Source organism: Wasmannia auropunctata, unplaced genomic scaffold (genome assembly GCF_000956235.1).
Source record: "Wasmannia auropunctata unplaced genomic scaffold, wasmannia.A_1.0 LD336036.1, whole genome shotgun sequence".
Taxonomy (NCBI): domain Eukaryota; kingdom Metazoa; phylum Arthropoda; class Insecta; order Hymenoptera; family Formicidae; genus Wasmannia; species Wasmannia auropunctata.
In genome coordinates, this window is record NW_012026854.1 from 654,270 (window position 1) to 677,257 (window position 22,988).

At 39.9% G+C, this 22,988-nt stretch overlaps 1 protein-coding gene across 1 annotated transcript in view; it reads left to right on the plus strand.

Moving 5' to 3' along the window:
- The window catches only part of LOC105452193 (cell adhesion molecule 2-like), a 56,349-nt gene that overhangs the window by 24,562 nt on the left and 8,799 nt on the right, over positions 1-22,988 (plus strand). Inside the window, exons 3-5 of the mRNA XM_011693094.1 lie at positions 1,616-1,739; positions 12,074-12,209; positions 17,586-17,719. Coding sequence (XP_011691396.1) covers positions 1,616-1,739; positions 12,074-12,209; positions 17,586-17,719 — 394 coding nt within the window. The remainder of the gene's footprint in view (positions 1-1,615; positions 1,740-12,073; positions 12,210-17,585; positions 17,720-22,988) is intronic.

A 22,988-nucleotide genomic window follows, 5' to 3' on the forward strand; every position in this document is an offset into this window, starting at 1 on the left:
AAAGCTATTAAAATTTAATAAAGAGATATCGAACGCGGGCCACAGATGTCCCAGGCCCTAAACGCTCAGCGGGAATCTGTTAATCGTAAAGCAATAAGCAGCACGTTAGAGACGCCGGAGGTTCAGGAGCAGCGTTCGTGCTACTCTTAAAAGCGAGAGAGAGAGAGAGAGAGAGGGAGAGGATCGTTTCAATTAATAACGCGATTCGACGACAGAAATAATCGAACGAGGACCAATTAAGGATGCGATCTGAAGCTGGCGCACGAATGGGGCGAGCGCGTTCATTTCACTTTTATTCTCAGCTCGTCAGTACTCGCTCGTTTCCACGACTCGTCTCTATTGTGCCGAATGAACCGCAGAACCGATTAGCCCGTGGATACGTAAATTGCGTCCACGATAAAAGCGGCTTGTGAATAGCACGGGACCCCTTTCAGTAGCACAGGGATAGGCGCACTGGTTGGCCCATGCAGATACCCATACAATTAGCTCTCAGAATCCCGCCGCCAATCTGCGATAAAGGAATAAGTGTCGGCGTCTGTATCGCGTATAAAACTATTCCACGAGTGTCAATAAAATCGAATTATTAAAAAAAATATAGATATTTGAGAGTAAATCTTGCGACAAGACTCAAACTTTTTGCAGCAGTTTGCCAAATCAACAAGCGGTTCTTAGACTTGACTAACTGTTTTTTAGATGCACTCGACGCTTTAACTTTTAAAAGCAGAAAATATTGACTACTTAGATTATTCCTTAAAACGCTGCTTTAAATTTTTACACATATTCCTGAATCGTGAAAAATTTATCGCGTAAAAAGATTTATTTGATGTCTACGTGGAATATTTTTTATTTGCGTATTAATTTCAAACTTCGGAGTTAATACGCGTAAAATAATAAAAATAAATTAATTTTTAATTCCAAATAAAAAGACAGATATACTTATCGTTTGATTACATAGCAATTACAAATTTACGATCACTTGAAGAACATTAAACATTAAATTTTTCGAAGCAATACTCTATTACATTATCTGTTCTAATATATATAAATGTTCAATTTTGACGAAAGGTATTCAATATATTATAAATAAAATTTTCAAATTAGAACTGTCAAACGCGCTTCTTCCGTGAACATAATAATAATTGGAACATATTAATAATTGGAGAATGTGCTATGTATAAATATATTTTAATTTATGCTCATTTAATTAATTTATATTATAAATATATTTGTCATGTATTCAGAAGTAATACGTCCTATATTATATTACACACACACACACACACATACACACACACACACACACACACATATATGTATATATATATATAGAGACAATTCTGAAAACAATTCGCAAATATCCCTTATTGCGATATTCTCAATATAATCAAAACGCTTCATTTCGTGTATATATATATATATATATATATATATATATATACACATCATTATGTGATAACACAAAGCGCGGAATGAAGCGTTTTGATTATATTGAGAATATCGCAATAAGGGATATTTGCGAATTGTTTTCAGGATTGTCTCAGGTGTCTTTAATAGTAACTCAGCAAACAGTTGCAAATGCATTTAATAATATGTCTTGCTCGATTTGCTGTTTCAGATATGATCGGGAGAGAGACCATCTGTATGGTATCACATGGTACAAGGACCACGAGGTATTCTACAAATACGTACTCCGAGATAAAAATCCCCACGTCTATGACGTCAATGGTGTTAAAGTTGACGTGAGTAAGATGCCCTCTCATGTCCAATTGTAATTCAGCGTTATTGTTTCTATTGAATCTTCAATACTTTATTGAATGAAATAACATCCTCTTTCTTTTTTTTTCATAAAGAGCACTTCACTTATATAGATTAACCGTCAAATTTTACGCGTCTCCGTTGAAAAATGTTTATATGTAAAAGCAGAATTGACAAATCGTCAGATGACAATTGTGAATGAAAGCAAACGAGTAGTCATAGATAAAGAATGTATGTAATCCCCGGAATGCGAAATATTTTAACAGACGACGGATTAGTTTAAACCTAGATTTACGTTCACGTCTGTTTCGATAAATCATTCAATAAAACTCGAACTCGGTGGCAGACACAGGCAAATAAATCGAATTGAAGACCGCCACATCGCGGCGATGCGTCATGGACGATGAATTTTGAGACAAATCTCGAAATCTATCGCGAGTACCCGATAAATTTTTCGAAGACGACCTCCTGCAGATATGTCTTAAACGTCGATATATCCGGGATGCCGGGTAACAGGTTGGAGAGCCTCCGGGTCAAACAAAGTGGAGCTTTCGACCTGATCTACGATACCAATTTCATGGAAAAATCTTCGATTCGCTCGAGCATACGTAGTGAGGAGAAGGGAAACGAGAGATTTGCTCTAACGTTGCAGGTTATAGAAATCGGAGCGGCGGGAAAACTATCGGTTCTCCCGCAAACGAAACCGCGAGCGATGAGTAAACTTCGTTTCGAAAATATTTGTCTCGTCGCTCGATAAACGGAAACGGTCTTTCCGAGGAGTTTAACGCGCAAGCTTTACGAGCTGCTTTGTCGCCAGCAATAAAAACATTTGTTCGTCAAAGAAAAATATCGTTTGCCGTATAATCCGCAAAGAATCGGGAGATTAATTCAATGTCTTCATGGATGCAGTCTGACGGTGTACAACGTCATACAAAATTATTATATTGCTGCAAAATATTTTTTATTAATTTTAATATTATCAAGAAATTTAACACTCGCTTGTTACACATATCTATATTTTTTATAGAGAAAGTTTTAAAGAGAGTGTGATTATAAAACTTTTTTCTGAAGATACAATATCCTAATACATCTAATCGAGATGATCTGTTACATAATATAATAATATCTTTTTATACAAGTTGAAAATTTATTTTCTTTCTTGAGATTATTAATATTAAAAAAGAACTATTTTTTTTCCTTTTCGTTCTCTTTATTACAATCGAAATCATGCACGAGATAAAAACCAGCAAAAGTCCCATCATATGTTTATCAATCCTTTGTCCTGCTTTATATAGACTTGGCAAAAAATGGAGCCGGGTACACTATCAGGACCCGGTGTGGTTCGTATATACGTGTGCGGGGGAATGTGCATCGTATATCATAGACCGCCATTGTGCTCAACAACGTACGCGGGAGCGCTCAAGTTTTACGGCTTTCCGCAAAGATTTAGCGGCGCCAATCTACTCTTTATATTACGGAGTAGATGAGGCTGAATTCAGAGATCTTTGCGAAAAGAGATTGCACGAGGGCGATGCATCCCGACGCTGTCGTGACGCGATGGATATAGGTCGCGATACGTTCATTGAAAAAGGAACCAACCGGTTTTAATGGACACGCGCTATCGGTGATCGGTTGATGCGATTACGTGTCCGCGAAACGGGAAAATCGAGTTGTTGCAAAATTCATATCTATCGATTTTTATAAATTTTTTGTTTACTAACCATATTTGACGGGGGCTTCCATCCATCGTTTAGCTTCAATCCGCTTAATCTTTACCGATAATATAAAACAGTACCTATATTTAAGAAATTATCACATAATGTGGTTTCGCGCATGCAGCAATTTGTATAATCAATACATACACACACACACACACACACACACACATACACACACAAAACCTGCATTAAATATAATATATGAAAAAGAGTTTCTCATAATTCATAAACTTGAGAGATAACAAAGAAATTTTAGCAAGTAGAATACGTCGTTCATAAATATGTAAAAATTGAATTCTTTGATACTCGCTCAATCTTATTCAATATAGGAAAAGCACACGATGTACAGAATTTTTAAAATGCATCATTTATTTGCATTTATAAACTATTCTTTTTAGCACGAAAGATCCTGTTCTGGTATAATTCTCTTGATCTTATGATATTGCAATTTTTCTTTCCATCAAGTTCGCCCGTGTTTAGTGTCAACACTTTATATGAAGCAAGATAAAAAATAAGATGGATAACTACATAAACTTTCTCTCTCTCTCCCTCTCTCTTTCTCTCTCGCTCCGTTTTCTTGTCTTACATTTTAATATCTATAGACGAGATCCTTTTGTGTTGCGCGCAACGGGACAAGCTGTAAAACGCAATTACCTTTACGACTACATACTCGCTTTGATGTAGTACGCTTTGTGGTTGAGTACGTCGAGTGTATCTTTTTTAATATTCTAAATATTACAAAATTTTCCGAATTATGAAAACCAGAATATTCCTTTGGTTTTACACGTGAAGTAGAAATGAAGTCCGAATGATCTTTCATGTTAAAGAAATTTGTTATCAATTTTCAAATGAATTGCAAAAAAGAAAGAGAGAGAGAGAGAGAGAGAAATATTTCATCATTTATTACTTTTCACATATCTACCTGGTTTATCCGAAAGTAATAGATATTATTAATATTATTAACAGAATTCCAAATTCTTAAAGCTACTTTACTTTTCAGTTTATGTTTTTAATTTAAAATCGTAATTATATATCGTATTCTAATTTAACTAATATCTCATAGTTTGACGTAGAAAAACTTTCAATGAGCATCGTGCGATTATCAGACAGCATCTGATAATTGGAAAATCATTTGACGACATTTACACTGATAGGTGAAGTACGATCGTACACCCACGTACGTTCACGTGGCGTATTGAATCGTCGAAGGTAACCGAGTTTACGGGGAATTGCTCGCTCAACTGTGAAGGTATCGTATCGTCGCTTGCCGAGAAAGGACTAAAGTGAGACTGCACCCGCTCACGATACGGGGCGAGAAAGCGTGGACATGCAGGCGAAAGGAGAAGCGTCGAATCGGACTAGGGGCACGTAGCCGCATGTGTGGCGTGTGAGAGATTCGTGTAAAATATTTCAATTTATTCTGGGTCGCGAGAGGTTACGTCCGCGACGCGTGCTCAACGGCGCATGCATGTATATGTATGAACAAAGTCGCGCAATAATAAAGCGTCTACACTCAAAGCTGTAATAAAAATAAAGCTCGACTAACCCATCGCGTCCGTAGATGGGTTTAGTTATGGAGAGTGGTGTTATACGCGATCGCGGTATTATGCGCCTGTGATAAAAAGAACCATCGTAATGGGAATGCGGAAATGCGCGAAAGGCAAAGAAAAACGAGGATCTACGGGAGCTGCTTCTGGAAATACGCGTGTATTTTTCTTTTAAATTCCACGGCAAGGAAAACTACTAATGACAAAAAAAGTCTAACGAAGAGTTACGAAATGTAACAAGATATAACGGAAGCCCGTTGACCGTGGCGTATCTCGCAGGCATAGAAATGTAATTTAAGATTTAATTGACAATACGCAAAATGTTCAAGCTCAAGCAAGCAAGGTTTTCATCTTGTAACAATTCTTTAATCTATTTTACGATTAGTTTCAAATGATCAATTTTTTTAAATTTAAGAATTAATTTAAAAAAATACATATGTATATATTAAAAATTAAAAACTTGCGCCAAACGACTTTAATTTTCTGTAAAATTTTTGTTTAGGAAAAACTGATTTGAAACTTATCGTTGAAACTTATGAGACGCAGAAATGAAAAAAAAAATGCAGTTTCAAGATATTTCGTATAGAGCAACAAAATGTGTATTCATGCGGCGTGCAGCACAACGTCCAGATCAGTTTCATCGAGAAATCGGCCTGTTACGCCCGATACGATCGTAAGACATCGTGTTTGTAAAGTCCCCGCGACGCTGCGAAGGATCGTCTCGATTCTCAAGACGGTGCGTCCGCTTCCGATTCACGTTTTCGATGGCACGAAAGTTCCGCCCTCCTTGGCGCTCGTTAATATCGTTCGACGTGTAACGAGCATTACGTGAGCCGAATCGGTTCATCCCCTTCGCCCGTCCGGCCGCCGATCTTTCGAACCTTCTGTATTGGATAGCGGACTATTAATCTGGCTCGGTCCAATAGTTCCCCGATATCAGCGAAGAAAACTCTCCGTGGACAAAAGCGATCATGTCTACCCGCCGCCGTCGCCGCCGCCGTCGCACCTGATTCCTGGCGTGTATTAAAGCGCGAGGAACCACGCAAATTTAACAGGATATGTGACGTCGTTAATCCCAGAGCGAACAAAGGAAGCTGTAAAGTAGCCTGTACCGCGTACTTTTATTATAAATACTTCCTCCTGCGGTTCTCGTCCGTAATTTTTATAAATCTGCTTGTAACTTTTCTCGTACGTTTAATGAATTTCTTTCAACTTTTATTTTTAAAAATTACGGAATGTAATTTTCAAAGCTGAAGAATAATCAATCCGATTTCAGCCAGTTATTATATATTCTGAATTAATATTCGCTCTTCGGCTAGAATTAATTTCTGCGGTTTTAGAATTTCTTTGATATCGTATTTCTTGGATATCGAATTATCCCGTTCCCAAGAAGTGGAGCAAGTCGTAATACGTCATGTATTCTAGTGTAAATCCTTTAAACGCGGATAAAAGTAACATTCACGTCAGATATCTTCGTTGAATCCCAATAAAAAGATATGGCTTATAAAATGACACTATCGTATGTCGAGTGGACATTGTAGTATATTCTGATCGTGGTTTATAGATAAAAATACCTATCCGTTTTTCTTCGAAGTTTACGAAGAGAGATTTTTATAGAAGAAAAACGGAGGTGACATACGATAAACTGCTTATCGGATACCAATTGTGACTTGTTTTCTTTTGCGGTCGTTAATTCTTTTCGCGTAAAATTATCACAATCGCAGAAGCTTTATCTAACAATTAATTTCTTGATAAATCGCTGAAACGAGTACGCCGTTAAAAGCTCCGTACGTATATTTTCTCTGATATTACGGCAGACGTTGCATTTTCTTTTTCGTTTCAAGTATTGTCAGTTCGAAAAAAAAAGCCGAGAACTTGAGCTAACATACCCTTTTCTCTCGTTCTGCAATCATCATTTCATGCATACCCTATCCTAATATTCCCATAACGAATAATGCGGATAATAAAGTAGCATTAACGAATCTCGCTGCTTCCTGGGCAGCAGTTCCGGAAGGATTTTTCTATATTTCCAGACGCGTGAAAGGGCAACTAATGTAAAAATTGTTTTCACCTCACCCGTTCGCGTAATCGCGTTTACCTTCATCGGGCACGGATGCATCCGGCTTGAATGGTGCTCGCTAATTCGCCGTAAAACCGAGAGAGATTCCGAGGTGCTTGGAAAAATGATGAAAAAGATGAGCTACGTAGGAACGTAGCTGAGAAAGGAAGACATATGGATGTAAAGTAAGCAAGAAAAAGAGAATGGGGAGAGAGAGAGAGAAAGAGGAAGAGGAAAGGGAAGGGGAAGTAACACGCGGCTTTGAAATTACCTGCCAACTCGAGTCTGAAATTTCATCGAGAACGAATCAACAGCTGTATCTTTCGCGATGTGCTAGAAGCGCGCACCTACTTTCTAGATAAACTTTCTATCTTTCTTAATCCTTCCCCCCTCTCTTTCTCTCTCTTCCCCCCCCATCTATCTATCTATCTATTTCTCCATCTATCTATCAGACTCCCTTCGTTCAAGTTCTTACGCGAAACTTCCGTAGCGATGCCAACAAACAATCTCGGATGCTTTGAGGAAGTTATCGCGCGTTTCTCTCCTCGCTGTCGACTGCTTTTTCGACTCGATTCGGTAAACCGCTAGTTTATGGACTCTCTTCTAACCAAACTCTAACGCTTAGCCTTCCTTGTAGAGAAATCGGTTACTATGGAGATTTATTACAATAAAAATTTTGCAGGTGGTTAATCAGTTGCGTCAATCATCTCAATTAATTGATACGAACTTATGACTTTACTTTAACTTTTTATCCTTTTGCATTAATATAGACGAAGAAATGTCAGAATCACAAAATTCATTTTATTAAACTCTTTTACCTCACAATTCTTCTTACAACACAGAGAGATTGGAAGATAAGATTGATCAGAATTAGCGGAAATTGAAAGTCGACATAATCGATTTGAATTGACTGGTCCTTCGAGCGATATTCTCGGGACGAATACGTGCCCACCTTGACCCTTTAGCTTATCATTTCAGAGCAGAAGCAAAACGTTTGAGGAACGAGTTGCTGCCGGTGGGAAATATTGTCTGCGGTAATACGATTCTCACGGTCTCTGCCGCCCGCCGTCATTTCCCCTCTTGTTTTCGCGAAACTTTTCTCGAGGGACGTAAATTGATTTGTCGGCGTAAGAACTCTATGTCCGACAGCGCCTTTACTACGAGATAAACGTCAACGTTGCCGCGCAGGAACCACGTCGTTTATACTTCGTGACTTCCTCCACGTGATCGCGCGGCCGGCGCGCCTTTCCTTCCTTCCTCGCGTTTCCGTTCCTTCTGGAACTCGCGTTTGTACTTCCTCGTTGCTGGAAAAATCTCTGGACGTGTTACTGCCGGTAATAAAATTTCCCCGGACGTACGAGGGGGCGTATTACTCGACCTTTCCCCTTATATGTTCCGTCGTCCGACTTTTCGATTCTACTTCGACTTCCCTGAATTTTCTCGTAAAGATCACGAAGTAGATATGTCCCGGCTGTAACCAGACTTCTCTTCGTCTTTGTCATCGTTAGCAGGAACAGTAGTAATGCGAACAAAATTGCGACAAACGTTAGTTACGAGAACGTCCTTGTGCTTTTCATTAAACGTTTAACTGGGGCGGAGGAAGATATAATTTGAAACTCATACGTTGTATTAAAGTCGGTAATTGAGACAGTGTAGCGTTTAAAAGTATTCGTTCCGGCTAATAAGTATATTGTATTGGCTGAAATAAATCCCCAACCGGGATTTATTTCAAAAGATTACCGTGTACACTGAAAGGTATAAACCAATTTTCATTTTTATTTTTAATTGCCAAATTTATCTTCAAAGGATCGCACAAGCGACACGACGATATTATATATAATTAATGAAACGTGGAACGTTGTTGAATAAGGAGCATTATTAAATAAACTCGCGCGATGCAATTCTTTAGATTTCATTTACACCGTTCTACTTCCCGCGCTCTCAAAATTTATAGCGCCTTTAACACTTTCACTATCTTCGAAGGTGTTTGGTAGATCCTCGAAAGAGACATTGCTTACTTACTTCCTCACGGTTGCGCGAAGTTTTATCGCACCCACGAAAGGTATTTCCTGAAAAGTTTTCGGATACCGCGGATTTCTCCCGCATCAGGGTACCACAGCACGATGCCTTTCTATCGGTAACGGCGTTTATCTTTCTCACCGTTTCTCTACAACATACATTCTTCTTTCATTCGATCCAATATAATTCTACGATCGTTCCGCGTTAGGTATTTCAGGATAAGCCTCTCGATAATTTATCGACAAATAGACGTTGCTGCAACAATGAATCAGCGCACATACCAGATATCCCATTTTTCAAATAACTCTTTTTCGAAATTTGGTTGTTAAAAAAGGGACAAAATTTTTTATATTGAAATTACGAGGGGGGGGGGACGTCTTATCTTACATGTAATTTTGTTCTACTCTCTAAATTTTCTGAAATAAATTTTCACTCTTTTGGAGTGAATTTCACTCCAAAAGAATAAAAATACTGCCACTCAAGTGGCAGTATTTTCGATGTTTTTGAGTGAGATTCACTTAAAAAAATTTAAAGAGTAGATGAATATGTTTTAGTTGTTTTCAACACTTGAAATATTTGTTCTATAATTATTAGTGTGTCAAAATGTAATCAAGTCAAAAAATGAAAATTGGACATTTGTGTACATATATATGTATATAAATTACAACCAAAAAAAGATCGTATTACGACAATTTTAGATCTTTCTGACAAATAACCTATCAAATGTTAATAGGAAAATTTGATTTTTGGTCGATAAACAAGACTATTCTTGTCAAGCTTATCTTTGGATTATTCTTTGACTATGTATTATTAAAATCATCATTATGTGAAAATTGCCAGAATCTATGCAATTATTGGGCAAATCTATTCTGGGAAAATCTGATTCGTTATTCTGAACATCAGTTTGGAAGCTTTTAGTTCTATTGCAAAACTGGGAAGTTGTCATAGTGAACATATCTGCAGTGTATTTTCCATAAACTCGAATAGCAAAGAAGTGTTCCAATTTTCCGCTTCGTGAACACCCAAAGACTCGCTTCTCCGCCGCATAATTCTTAAACTCGTTGCACCGACCTACTATGGACCAGCCACGGTGAGATACACGATATATATATATATATATATATATATATATATATATATGCTGTTATAAATGGAATAAGCACGTATATTTGCTCGCTCGTTTAAGTGCGCATATATATTTCTTTATATACGATCCAAGTGCCAGCCAGGATCGTTCCATATAAAATTGAATTTCCATATTTGCCTTTTAGATAGATAGACAAAATTGCTTTTTTAGATTTGGAACAGTTCAATTTCTTGAGCTGTAATTGAATTAAATTATCGTATCATAATTACGTAATAGATTGATTGTACCGAAAGTAAAAGAATATTTGCAATTCATTTGAAAGAAAAAACAGAAATTTCTTAATATTTACACATCGATATTGTTCCAATATCGAATTCATATAGTTTCCCTTTATTTCGCAAGCTTCATTTTTATTCTTCTCGTCTTCATTTTTTATTTGAAAAATTCAGCATTTTAAAGTCGACTAGAAAAAAGAATAATTCCATTTGCGCGATATGATTTTTATTTGCGTAAGAGCTTGACATAATGCAAAGATTTTTTCGGCAATTGGTGTGATTGCGTCTCGCCAGCACGTTACGGGAAGATATTTTGATTTTTATGCAAAAATATCAATGTTAATCTAATGTCAAGTAAATTGGTTGCTTTTAATTATATCAAAAATTTCCTGGAGAGATTTGTACTTCTTAGGTACACACAACTCTCGTAAAAGAGTTCCGAACCTGTTAATACCAGTTAATTTTTTTTCCACTGCACTGAAACGTAAGTTTGAGCAGAGTATAATAGACGAGCGTTTTAATGCAATAAAAAGCGAACGAGCGTAGGAGTCTTTTAAAGTCGCAGATCGCGGGCCCGCGGCAAAAAGAAAACAACCCCGTAATCATGCGCGATCTGCGGCCGCCATTTGTAACGACGTAACTGCTCCGGCACGATTCACTGCTCTAAAAACGAAATGACTCGTAAAGTCGATGTCCCGCCGCTCCGCCTTACCGTAATGACACGAATTATTATACCTTGGCTAAACGGCGCCGTTAATAGCTCGGAAGAATCGCCAAATCCGTCAAGTCCATCTTTCACTTCATCCGTCCACTTCATCCACAATAGACGTACATCTTAAATATATCTTCTCTTCGAGTTTAACGCAATCTATCTTCATTTGCGATATTTTCAAACTTTTATAATTCTATTCCAGTAATAGCCCGCAATTGAAGATCCGACCTTAAAAATATATTGCATGCACCGTCAAATGCAATATATATGGATCTCTCGCCATTCCGTCCGTTAGACATATTTGAAATATTTCTTCTTTCACTTTTAATGCAATTTATCTTCATTTATTAAAAACTTACAAATTTTTATATTCCGTCCCTTAATGATTGAAAAAATTTAGTGTCTAAGTGAATTATTGCGTAGTGCTAAATGCAATGCTTTCGTCACTCATTTTCGTAATTCATTTTACACACGTACACGCACCGTACGCACTGCACGTACACACATACACCACACACACACACACACATACACATATACACCTCTTAATTTATTTTTAATGCACAATTAATCTTATTTTTATAATATTTTAATAATATAGTTATATTTTGAAATTTGATTTCTATTTCTCCATAACAGTTTTTACAATTAAAAATTCAGCACGCTTGTAAAATTAGGTTTTTCTGCACGGTAAAATACGATAAGTGAGAAAACAATTTTTAATGTGACACGACAAGTGTCACATTAATGTGATATTAAAATTAGCTGACGAGTAATATCTTAAATGCGACATTGTTTAAGTAGATTGGTAATTTGTATTTAAATAACGCCCGTTCATTTTTCAGCGTATTATACCACACGTACGATTCGTCGTAAGACGAGGTCACACTTTCTGTTTCAGAAATCTCGCTCGGACGATCAGACAGTGACGCTCCAGGACGCAAATCTTCATGCCAGCGGCGTGTACAAGTGCGAAGTCAACGGGGAGGGGCCGAGCTTTAACACAGTCAGTGCCGAGGCGAGAATGGAGGTCATAGGTGAGTGGGCCGGTGTCGCGTTTAATTAATAATGCTTTGAACGCGACCGCGTCGTCGTCTATCCTTTGGTAACTCGACTAAAGACTACGACGTGGTAGAGTTCGGCAGCAGCGTGCCAAGAGAGAGAGAGAGAGAGAGAGAGAGAGAAAGAGAATACTGTCGTGCCCTTATGGAAACGGAAACGGCGAGTCGATACTTGCTCGCTATCTTTCGTGATGTTCCATCATCCTTGACGTTCCCCGTGGAACGAGCCCTCCACTCTAACTGTGAATTCGCTACCACGTTTACACCGTTCATCTAGCTACGATGGACCGATTAAGTTCGCGAAATTAACGGCAACTCACCACCGAAGTGCTGGCGATATCAAATTACAGCGCCGTGTAAGTTTGCAAGTGCTACTGAGATTCGGTATTAATTCGCAAGACAATCTAGTAGTCGGAGAATGTGGTAATTATAGAATGTCAAGTTCGTATATATTGGAATGGCTGTTCTTGATAAGATTAAACGAATGGTAAATATAAAGGACCATTAATAACTTTAATGGAGAAAAACATCAATTGAGAAAGTGATCGAGGATAATTAAAACAATTTAAAAAGATCGAATACCGCAATCTTTTCTAAAATCTTTTAACTCTGATTAATATTAAGGATAACAAATTTAACTGAATATAAATTATAATAGAAAACTATTATATTTCTTTAAATTGCCATGCCATGTAAATTTCATATCTATCTTCAGAATAATTCAACAATTATTGCAAACATAATTTAATTATTGAAGTTATTCGAAAAATTATTTTAATGAATGAAATAATAGCGTGGAACGTCGAATTAAAAAAATTGTACATCTTGTACAATTATCCCTTTCCTTTAATTCGTTATATTTGTGTATTTTAGATTTTTCGTTACCTTGTAATGGATAAAAAACAGCCATATAATCGCTTCATTGATTAGATGGACAAACAGATAATCGTTTACTCCACTGACCAGTTCAAGCGGGTAAACGAATAACAGTTTGATTGATTAATCGTTCAGCTCTTTATTTGATTGCGCCATCGAACATACGTACGATACGCGCGTCCGTGCGGAGTTACAAATTCATCAATAATCTGCACATGAAAACGTCATCAGCCCTCTTTTTTTGTTTGTCTGTTATTCTTTTGTTATTTGATCTCTGTGCATCCTGCGATTTCTGAGCGCTTTTATCAGCTCGCACGGGGAGGTACAGCGACCGATACGCGTAATACTGCAAATATGACAGATTTATCCCGTGACAAAGCAGAGGTACGAAATAGTAAAACGCGAGGACACACACACTCACACACACACACACACACACGGATATCGGGCGCGCGATATCCAGGCGCGGTCTAATTTTATTTTTTAACAACAAGCTTACGTGTTCGATTGTTGAATCACGGCACGTGATTCACGCGCGCGACGTTTCGGACATTGATCCGATCAGTCCGTGTGCTGGACTACGCAATCCCATACGGGGCGGCCGTGCGCGTAGATGCGTATGCCGTTCTTACGTGGATCAAAGGAAGCGTATCTAATTATCTCAAGCACACGCTAGATGCGGTATCCGTTGCAATAGGATTATCGTACGGTCAAAGTGGGCGATACCATGGTACATAGTGGCTCCGAGTTGGATATTAACTCACCTCAGCGTAGGCGGTTCGACAAGGGGAAGGTAGACATGATTACGGGAGGGACTTGCCCCAGCTATTGGCAGACGTAATCGTCTTATAATTATTTCGCCACAACACACAGTCTACCGTTCGCAAATGAATATAATTCGTGAACGAGCGCGAGTGCGGGCTTGTGTGTGTGGTTAACGGGATTTTGGAATTATTGCAGAAAGAAAATACATTCCCGCGTCGAGAGATGTAAACTACAATGCGTAAATTAAGCGCATTTATTCTTCAGTTAATTCCTCAAACGGCTATCCGCTCGCGCGGAAGTTGTGTTACATTGTACGAAACAAAAATAATTTCGCATGTGTCGTTAACAATTCAATAAAGGAGATACATTTAAAAACGGACGTGTAATTCGTCGGCTGAAATGTAATTAACAGAATTTAATAATTCTATATTTTGTTTTGTCCGGGTACCAAAAATATAAAGCACGCAATAAGAGCCTACGGGTCACGAAAACAATTTTGATTGAAAAAATAATTACTTTTTATACGATATAAATAACAGTTTTACCGTGTGCTCGTAAAAATTTCCGGTGCAATAACGTTATAGCAATATAGAGGCTATTCACATGATGTTTAATTGCGAGTTTATCTATTTATCCGAAGCATCAAATGAATGACGTGAAGCCCGCGTGATGATTGGTTTGTTAATGCGAAAGAGTTAATAACGCGGAGATCGGTAACGCGCGCTCACCGACATCGCTAAGAAACGCGTGCCAACTTGCAGAATTCCGTAAGACCACGTTATTTCTCGTCTTGTCGCGTCATTCGGTCGGTTGCGGAAGGAAAAAAAAAGGGAGGCAACAGGAGACGTGCGTTTTCGCGCCGGCGTTTCCGCGGAAGGGCACTGAATTCGTCCGGGCGGCGCGGCGCGCGAAGCGCGGGCATTAAAGTTTAAGAGTGCATAAAGCCGTCGAAACGCGATAAATATTACGGCGTCGTAAGTCTTAAGCCGTAACTGGGCGCCGCCGAGGCCGCCCCGAGGCCGCCGTGGGCTACGCCGAAGGGGACGGAGAAAAAGAGAAAGAGCGAGGCCGGGGATGCTCGCGCGCCAGCGCGAGGGCGAGCGACACGGACGTTGAGGCTGGAAGAAGAGGGTGGAAGTAGGATAGATGGGGAAAATTTTAAGATCGTTGTAGGAACCTCGAGGAGGCTGTCGTCGTGCCAAGTTTCGCCGGCCTGTCGGCTTTTCGTCTCCCACTGCATCTTTGCGACGAAATTTCCTCCCTCGCGCTGGCCCGCGGAAGAGGATCGATAACCCGCGTCGTTCGCCTTGCGGCCTTTCACTTCGCGATTGCAGCGAATCTCTCGAGCTGTGAACCGTCACGAAAAATTCAGTATAATCGGACACGATCGAGATACAAAAATAAAATATCCGATTTTCTATTGAACATGTATAAATGGAAAATGAAATCACAGGTAGAGCTGGTATCGGAGATGATTTAACTTTTTTTTTTTTAGATATATCTACTCTTTTTCTTCTTTGCATAAAAATAGACGTCCGATTGCGTTTTCGTGGCTGATTACGCCTCACTTTCTCTCGGCGATCGAGGTTTTTTCCTTTTTTCCATCTCATCTCTTCTCACTAACGTGCGAGTTCGATCGTGTTCTCGGTGTTGAGCTAGTGCGTTTCAACGGGAGTAAGCGAGCGTGAATTATTCGAATTTATTTCGTCGCCACGCCGTCGGCAAGACGATAACTTTATTGCCAAATGTTAAAACATGCTGAAAATTAATTGCATGGGAACTTGCTGTTCGATCAATATCTATGTCCACTGTCTATATTAATAAAGTATTTTATTTTTAAAAGAAAAAATTTTTTTCTCCGGAATTTTAATTATGTACGTTTTTTACTTTTGCTAATAATATCATTTATTGATTGTTTTTATCCATTGTAAATTCAATAAATTTTTAAAAAATTTAAAAACTTTTTATATAGAGATTTGAATAAATGTTTCTCCTACACTATTGTATTCGAATCGATTAAAGGTTGTTGAATCATTAACATTCATATACTCGTGCATATTGAAATAAATGTATAATTCAATTCATTTGAAGTTAGCCGATTGAAAATAGAAGCAAATAAAGGCATTTGTAGGTTGAAAACGATATTAACGCAGCTTCCGGCGGAAATGTCAGTCGGGTAGATCGGGAAGATGGTTATTGTAAGACCTGGAATGGCTTCGTTGAATATTCCGAACGGAGTGTCGCGATGGCTTTAGAAGCTTATCTGGAAGATGCACTTTTATCGGCGTAGTATCTTCGAGAGTGATTTTGATAAAAATCACCCGCTCGTCTTAGATTAAGCCACAATGCATAGAGTCGATTTAGTTATAATGGAGAAAGCGACTACCGGAATCAAAGTTTACAGCCAAGAAATTGCATTCGTGTTCCTCATATACCTATATGTATGATGATATTGAAAATAAATTCTTAAAACTGATATAAATTTGATATGTATTTAATATGTATGTATATAACTGAAAACGATTATGTAATATATTTACATGCATAATCAATACATATCTATTCATGGATATTATATTTAATTAATTTGTTTTCATAAAATTTATTTAGTAAGATTAATTTCAATGGAAGTGTTCTTAACTTGAAGAGAAAACTTTTTAGAGGATTTATTTCTGCAATGTTATAGAAATCTTGTTATTCTACGTCTTTTTTTTCAAACATTTTCGCATATAATCTAGCAAAAAAGGTTTGAAAATACCGTGCATTTTAAAAATCTTTTTAATTCTACGTTTGTTATTAAAACCGTGCTATGTAAAAATCGTAAAATTTTTATTTTAAACAAAGTTATGAATTTATATCAAGTTTTAACGGTAGTTTTCGAAATAATAGAAAGCATCTTCTTTTCTATTCAGGCGAATTCTTTGTTGTCAGCAGAAAATATACGCGTCAAACAAACGCGCGTTCGAGCCCGGCCGTCGTCGTAAATTTCGCGAGTGTTTCCCAAGCGAGCGCACCTAATCCCCGATGCATTCTTATGGAGCTCACTTTCCCGGCTTCGACTATTAATCGTGTCTACGCGACGGCGTATTGTACGGCCGCTTCATTATGGAGAACATTAACGCGGGCGGCACGTATACGCCAAAATTTAAAATGCACGAGATCTAAAGCTCGGTTAATAAGCGCGTTTAGTGGCAGTAAAACTTCTTGCTAATGGCGTGCCCGACTTTATATATGCCTTACCGTGCAAAGTTCTCAAAGAGTGAAGCTGTTTTTATGCCGCCGAAACAATGTGGGATTTAGTGTTAGACGCTCCGGGCGAATGAGGCCGAGATAAGCGTCCGCATTTTAAGAATTGTCTCTTCGTATTCTCTCTCTCTCTCTCTCTCTCTCTCTCTCTTTCTTTCTGTTCTTTTCTTTCTTTTTCTCCGTTTAAGAAGGTAGCTCCTTTTTTGAATAGTAAAAATTTTACTTGTCCAATGATCATTTTATACATGCATTTCAATTTAGAATTACTGCAGGAAAAATGTGCGCGCGCGTTTGTTTCTTTTTTTTTACACATGTTTATAATAAGCTATACAATATATATCTCTTTTCTGTCATCTTAGAACTGAAACAGTAGCTTTAAGTAGAGCTAAAATGAACAGCGTCATGTCGTATAATTAACACACGTACCACGTGTACATCTAACAATTTTCTCAAATTGTTTCGCAGCACTACCTCAGGAAAGGCCAACGATAACCGGAGAGGAAAAGGTGTACGCAAGCGGAGACGTGCTCGCGCTGAATTGCACCAGTGGCAAGTCCTATCCCGCCGCAAAACTCAGATGGTTCGTTAATGGCGAGCAGGTGAGCGCAAAACGTTTCTCAACGTTTATATCTCTCGCAGCATCGGGGAATCGCGATGGGGGGGATGGGGAAGACGTTGCACGGCAGAAACTGTCGTCCGCGAACCGAATCCTCAATAATATATCATATTAATAGAAAAATAACGTAGATAAACAAAGCGTGGATGCAACGGCAAGAAAGATAGTAGAACGTTTCGCGATCGATGTTATATTATTGTATCTCTGTCGAATGGGAGCGTTTACAGCGCGCACCCGCTGTTATACGGATGGCCAAGCTTGCACAAAATCTATAGGATATATATGTATAACGTTGTGAAGCCTGGAATAGCACGTGGATAACACTAGCGGGCAGAAGCGGTCACGCGTTGGGGTTGGATGGGGTTGCACAGGCGAGAACCGGTGTGTGTGTGTGTGTGTGTGTGTGAAGAGGGAGGAGAGAGAGAGAGAGGGNGGGGGGGGAGAAGAGAGCGAGCGACAAGCTGGTCCCACAGTAAGCCGACTGAGAGTTCGACCGTCGCGGCGACGTGGCTCGATTTCATCGCGTAAGCAACGGCGACGCTTGATGAGCCAAAGCTCCAATTAACGACCGGCGAAACGGATCCCTCGTACAGCTGCATCGGCCACTACTCGTGCACCGATATTCACAGCGCTGGAAGCAACCTTCTAATGCGCGATCAGTGATGCGCCGTGGTTTTGCTCATCTGTTATTCTCCTGCCCATTACAGTTCCGAACTTCTGTTTGTATAGCCCTTCCCTCCCCCCCCCCCTCCCCCCCGCGAAGATGATCGTGAATCGGACAAAGGTGAAGTCAAAAGCGCGCGCGTCCGGAAAGAGAGGGACGAGCTGAGAAAAAAGGCCGCGGCTCTCTAATTAATCCGCGGCGCGCAATGGAGAAGGGTCAATTTGCGTTCGGGATGGTGGAAGGTAACCCGGGAGAGGATGAGTGAAGGGGCTCGCGCGAGAGAGTTCTCCGCTTAATTGTTATCTCCTCCTTGCCGCGGGATGATCTCAAATGAATCCGGAAAACGGATTTTATTCTTATCCCACTCGGCTTTTTTCACTCGTGTTTTTAAATCTAACACACTCGCCTGCCGTTCGTCTGGTGTCTGTTTTTCGCGCGGCAAGAACGGACACGCGATAAATCGACGTAAGGATGCGCGCATGCGAGAGAGAAAGGCAAAGGAAGAGAGAGAGAGAGAGAGAGAGAGAGAGAGAGAGAGAAGGTTCTATTCGGCGCGCGGGATTTTTCTTTCTCTCGTTTTACGTTATTATTACAAAGTTTCCTTTCTCTCGCCACGTCACGAATAATTCAATCCTTCTATCGCTCGAGGCGGCCGGAGCTTCTATCGCATGCATATTGATGTATCGTTATCGGCGTTGCCGGGTGAAGAAACCCCGGACGTACTTCTTGGCTCTAAGCGAGAATAGGGAAGAAGTTCGATAAAATCGTCGAAGATAAATAGCGAGAATATCTCCGGTCATTTTTTTTCGGGCCGCGCAACAAACTCGTGTAATTATTTTCGTCCGTCCTATTAACGGGAACGATAGGAGCAATTAGACACGCTGGGAATAATGTCTATGAGGAGAAGTTGAGCTATAAAGAGAACACAGATTAATCTTATCTTAAGCAGGAGGATTACCACAATTATAACTTGCGCGTGGTGAAAAAAGAATTGCCGACAGTTTCCGCCGTTTGTATTCTTAGAGTAACTTAAGTATACGGCGGAGTAAGTGTTATGACTGAGTGTCTCCCTCGCGAGGGTTTTCCACCGAGGATCGTAACACTGCCGAAAAACATGAAATTACGGTGTCTTGAGAATATTCCATTTGCGAAACTTGAAACGGGCCCTCTCTTTCTCGCCGTTTACACGAGAGATTACCCCGTCGGCCGCAAACGCGGGAAGGAGGGGAGGGGAAGTGTCAATAAGCGACGCTCTTACGTCACAGAGAATAGGCAAATCACGTCACGTAAAGTGCAAGTGCTTTCCGACGAAGCTTTAAAGACCTCCCACCGAAGATTACGCCGATATAACGAGCGCGACGACTCCTTTAGAGCTTCGCGCAGTGAATCGCATGCGGCGGCGCCGAAACTTTCTTCCTTATCTTTCGGACTCCGGTCTTCCTTTTCCGCGGCAACACACCTCTCGCTTATACTCCCTCCCGCCCTTCCGAGCCGCTTTCCCTTCGAGAAAACTTTGCAACGCTCCCAACGACGTCCATTAGAAGTTGCGCGAGTTTAGTATAGCACTTAACAAGTAATATTGTTTCGGAAATGTTCGTGTCGCGAGACTCGAAAAACCTGTTAACGCGAGTCAAGTAATCTCGCAAAGAGAAAAAGTTCGATCGCCCGCCAACTTGAGGAATATGTCGCGGATGAGCAGCGCGGATAGGAGAATCGTTTGTCGTCATAGAGTGACGATACAGAGCTGCCCAGCATTCCGGCTTTTTGCTTTTATTGTTATTTTTCAAATCCGCAAATTTTGTGTTTCGTTTTCATATTTCGCGATCAGCGAATAAAAACCTCGTATTTATTTTGTGCTATTTAATATTTTGCATTATTCAATTGTTAACTCTTTAAATTGAACATTTTGCGCATTGTTCGTAATGGCTACATTATATATTCGGTTTTATTCCAAGAGAATTTTTTATTTTATTTATTTAGATTTATTTAGAATTATTTATTTATATATTTTTATACGTGAAAAAGTGATTTCATCGAATAAATATTAACTTTTTTCTACGTCCGCTGTGTCGTGTTTAAAAAGGAAACTTTTTACAACTGCAAATATTCTAACTTTTTCTTCCGCTCTCTCTCGGTCGCGCGCAAGAAGATACGGTCATTCTGGATCATGACGCGGGAAAAAGCTAGACCAGCTGCGTTCCAAATCCCCTACTTTCGTGATAACCACGCGCTTTTTAACCCTTTGTCGTCGTCGTCGTATAAGAGTGGCGAAAATGGCAGCGCTCCTGGAGGGTCGTCGCCAAACGAGTATTTTTATGAATTATGTTGCTATAAAAAGAAGTGTTCTACGCCGTTGTAGACTTGTAATGCCGCCGACGGCACCTCCGCTCCACGACGAATATTATGTCGCGATCGTGGTCTGTGTCTGCGGGGGACGGCAACAGATCGAGGGTAATTTCGCGGATCCTAATGAATTCTCCCTGGCCGAGCTATTACCAGTCGGTGCGTGAAACGAAGGAACGACCCTTCTTTGAATGGTCAACCTATCGCACGGGTCATATTTCGAGCTAATTATTGACATTACATCAATTTGCTTTTACGGCGATCTGAAGTGTTCTCCGGAATTTTTTCACGCGACACATATGTGTCCAGAGGGAACGTGCGTGAAGACGAATAAACAGTCACGGAATAAACTTGTATACCTACTTGAATGAGTATGGCGAATATTTATTTTTGTATATTTGTTCGCGTTCGGTTGCTTGGTCCAGTTTAAGACGTATACATGTTTGTTTACAAGAAACTATTATGTAAAGCTATATTATGTTATAATCGAGGATCATGAATTATATCGCGATATCAGAGATGCCCGAGATGCTTCGATAAGGAAAATAACAAGAAACCCTTACAGGAGATCTTGTTACTGTATTGGAATTCGTTACTATTTTGATGGAGGACAAGTGCAAGAGAAAAAGGCAAAACTAGGAATAGAATCGTTGTTATGATATGTTTATATATATATATATATATGTTTATATATATATATATATAAACATTTATGTATACATATGTATACATATATATACACACACACATATATATACACGATTCCATTCCTAGTTTTGTCTTTTTCTTTTGCACTTGTCCTCTATCGAAATAGTACGAGTAATATATATACGTATATATATTGTGAGAGAAAGTCGTAGAAAGAGAAAAATCGAAAACGATAGCGATTGGAGTATTAATCAAGATCCAAATTGCTTGAAAATTATTAAATCCCTCCCGGTCCCCTTATTTTCTTATCCCGCTTCTGTCTTTTGCCGAGCGCGCGCCGAGACGAATTGCCGGACGACAACTGTTCAAAGATAGCGCGTAAGTACGCCGTAGATATGCCAAGGAGACGACGAAATTGCACCGTATTTCTACACAAAGTAGAATATATGCAGCCGAATGTATGGTGTAGTTGTGTCGGGATCGTACGCGTCCGCGCTACAAAGAGGCCGAATGCATCCTGGTAGCAAAACCCGGATGGGAGCACTGTAGAATTCATAAAACGATAGAGAAAAACGCAGAGGGGTAGAAATTATCGATAATATGCCGAAAACTATATATATGCGACCGCTGGAAATATTCCAACTATGTAGTATGTACTAGCTCGTATTACTATCCGCTAGATGTTCGTTGTTCTTGAGATACCGGCGATACTCTTTTGTATCATCATCAGCATTCTTCCGTCGAGACGCTTATCCATCCAAGAGGAAAGGGACGGGAGGGAGGGAGGGAGGGACGGCGCGCCGACTGTCCTCGGCAACATTTAAACGACGTCGAAACGCGAGTTCGTCGTTTTCGCCCCATTTGCGTAGCCGTGTCACAGCAGTCTCGCGATTTCGTTAATTACGAAATTCTGCGCTTCAAACGAGCGTCGCCGTGGAGCGAAACTTTCGACGAAGTTCCGTCCGTCAACTTTCGCACGTTCCGCGCCGCTGCTCGTCTTGCTTGACGCGCGTACACGCACAAGCGCGGCGGCCCGCCCGCGCCAAAGTTTTTCGTTCGCGACGGAAATATTCAAAAGCCCGTAAAATGTCCGTGTACAATGTGGTTCGCACGCGCGTATGTGTGTGTGTGCGCGCGCGGAGGTATGTACAGGTATATAAGGTGGTTTATTAATAGGAGGCAACGGGGTCGAGTCTCGACTTTCGAAGATAAACGGGAAGACATATAGGATACAGTCATACGCGTGGAGATAAAATTGGAGGAAGGAGAGAGTTGGATGGAGAAAAGGCGGCGCGCGGAATAAGCGAGCGGAATTGTGTCGCTGTCGCGGCAAAAAATGGAAATTCCAGTCACATAAAATACGACATACGGGTATAAAGAACTTGGAGGACTTGAATTACAAAGCGAGATCCGTATATCCGGCTGTTGCATGAAGTCGGGACATGGATACGGCGAATCTGACAAACGCGTCTGAAGGGACTGTTAGAAGGTATCATTAATACATTTCACCATGTGCATCTTTTTTGGCCTAACAAAAGTAAATAGTAAAAAAATATCTGCATTAATTATGTTGCCTCATTCTGTGTGTGTGTGTGTG